The sequence below is a fragment of the Frankliniella occidentalis genome, unplaced genomic scaffold (genome assembly GCF_000697945.3).
Source record: "Frankliniella occidentalis isolate FOCC.00 unplaced genomic scaffold, Focc_3.1 Scaffold72, whole genome shotgun sequence".
NCBI lineage: Eukaryota > Metazoa > Arthropoda > Insecta > Thysanoptera > Thripidae > Frankliniella > Frankliniella occidentalis.
Genome location: NW_026267202.1, coordinates 316,381 through 318,909, shown reverse-complemented (window position 1 = coordinate 318,909; position 2,529 = coordinate 316,381). Strand labels below are relative to the sequence as shown.

The following is a 2,529-nucleotide window of genomic DNA, read 5'->3' as shown; positions in this document are numbered from 1 at the left end:
GGGGGGCGGCACTGGGGGCAGCAAGGGGGGCGTCCTCCCACGCCCCGCGCCGCCCCGTATGTGTACACCCCCGAGCAATTAGTTCGGGCGTCTCGCACTCGGCCTTCGTTGGCGGAGCCAAGATTGTGCAGGATAGACGGACCGGGACGGAGTTTGGGCGCGAGCGGGCGGGCGCGTGAGGGGGTGGCGCGTGCTAAGGGCCGCCGCCGCCGTGGAGCTACGCCACCGGGACACAGCCTTGGGCCTCGGCACGCCCTGGGCGCCCACCCCGCAACCGCCGAGGCCCGCGAGCAGCCTCCCGGGGCGCTCGCCAACAAAGGCAGGAAGCAGGCGCCAGGCCGGCGGCGGCACCCAGGCTTACGTACTCTCGCGCATGTGTATGTGTGTGTGATTGTATTTTTCGTCGTTGGTTTCGCAGGTATTTTCCCCCGCAGAGTATTAAGACTTGCTTCTGGCTTCACGCGAAATTCCAGGCGGAATCTCGTGAGCACTCGTGAGTTGGTATCCTCTCCCGCTCGAGTGCGCGGCGAGATAAAGAAAGCAATAAAAGTAAGAGCGCGCGCCGGGCACGCCCTCGGGCACGCCGATGGAGCTAGGATTCTACTATACTGTGTGTGGGCGTGGGTGGTGTCTCTTTGGCTGCCGCCTCTAGCCAACTTCGCTTAGACCCGGCCGCCCCAGATTGCGTTGTTTCCATTATTTTTATTTCTTGCCACATCATCGCGTCAGAATCATTTTAAACCAGGTGTCATGGTCGTTTCGTTGGCTACGTCGAGTCACCCACGAGCCGATGAATGTCATGAAAGTCGTAGCTCGTCCAGTCAGAGTCAGCCATTCAGTCAGAGGGAAAGTCACCCTCTGTCCGTTAGCACATAGTCAGCGCGCCGCCTGTCGTGTGACAGACTCAGTATGCCACCACGAAGTGATGAGATGAGCATTCAGGTTCGGCTCGTGCTGCCCTGCCCCAGACCTCGGCCTGGACTGCCGCCGCAGCGCCTAACCTCCCCATCCTGCCAGACCCCGCCCCACCACACCCCGCACTACTCCTGCCCGACGGCACGACGGTGGCCTTCCCTGTCGTATCGTAGCATTTGATCCGTCTGGTCTGCGAGGAGCGGGGCGGGGGGCGGGGCGGGCAGTCAGCGTCTACGGCGCGTTCAGGGAAACGACCCGGAATCACGTCGACACCGCGGAGGTGTCGTGTCAGCTGATCACATGACGGCCCCGCTCTACCGGCCCGGCCGCGCTCCACCGGATCGCGCGCCATGGCGTCATGAGACGTGCCCGCGCTCACTCCATAGCGGGCGGAGTCGCCGGCCCCGGCCGCCCGGAGGCCTTCACTCGCCGCGCAACGCGCACTGCACACCGCACCTGGTGCCTTCGAGGAACTCGTGGGACTTGGTCTGGATGCCGCGGATGTCCCGCTTGAGGGCGTCCATGGACTGGGCGATGGTGCGCTCCTCCACGAACGTGGTGGTCTCGACCTCCTCCTCGGCGTCCATCGCGATGCGCCTGGCCCGGGCCGCGGCCGAGGCCACGACGGCGGCCTCCCGCTCCTGGTCGAGGCCGAGCGCCGTGGCGGACCGGTCGAGGCACAGGTTGCGGACGCTCTCCATCATGAGCTTGCCCGCGATGGCGCGCGCCGACTTGCCCTGGTACTCGTTGGTGGGCATGGTGACGCTCGGGCTGCGCACGCTCCGCAGCTCGCGACCCTCGCGCAGCGTTTGCTCGCGGTACTCGCGCAGCTCTCTCTCCGCGGCGCGCGCGGCCTTTTTCTGCTGGATCTCGGCGGCGTCGGCGGTGGCCTCGGCGACGGCGGCGGCGGCGGAGGCGGCTGCGACGGCGGTCACGTCGAGCTCCTCCGAGATGCGGTGCAGGTCGCGTCCGAGACTGGTGTCCGTGTCTTGGTCGGACGCGTAGGCCCAGGCCGCGGGGTGGGCGTCGGGGCGGCGGGGGGCGGCGGTCAGGTTGGCGTTGAGCAGGCTGGCGACCCCCACCGAGCGCTTCACCGCCAGCTGGTCGGCCCGAGTAAAGCCGAGGCGCTCCCGAACACGGCGCTCCGCGTCGGCCGAGCGGCGGTGCGTCGCGGGGTCCGTGATGCTGAGCGGCCGGTAGCGCCAGGGCGCGTGCTCGCGCAGCTGCGTCTCCAGGATCTGGCCCGAGTAGTCGGGCGTCGGGAAGTAGGCCTTGAGCCCGAAGTCGTCGGTGGGGTCGTAGAAGCGGGCCGCAGGGTTGCTGAAGTGCGGCTCTTTGGGCGGCGCCTTCTGCCCGCGCTTCAGCTTCTTCTCTCCGCCCTGCTGCTGCTGCATCCGCCTGTCCTTCATGGTCGTCTTCGGGTCGTGGTTTCCGTTTCCGGTCGGGTCAATCGACGGGCTGGCCAGTGGCGATCCCTGGCGACTCTCGTTTCGTTCGGTCGGCGATCGACTGACTCGTCAAAGTGTGCCGATGTGCCAGGGGCGTGCCGCGCCGTGCAGGTCGGGGGCGGTGCAGGTCGGGGGCGGCCCGGGGGCGACCCGGGGGCTGCCCGGG

General features: G+C 67.7%; 1 protein-coding gene across 1 annotated transcript in view; it reads right to left on the bottom strand.

Annotated features, from left to right (window-relative positions):
• LOC113210410 (paramyosin, short form) overlaps window positions 1-2,339 on the bottom strand; it is a 6,798-nt gene extending 4,459 nt beyond the window's left edge. The window contains exon 1 of the mRNA XM_052268585.1: window positions 1,372-2,339. Within this exon, the coding sequence (XP_052124545.1) occupies window positions 1,372-2,324 (953 nt within the window). The 5' untranslated portion in view covers window positions 2,325-2,339. The remainder of the gene's footprint in view (window positions 1-1,371) is intronic.
• Between the last annotated feature and the right edge of the window lie 190 nt (window positions 2,340-2,529).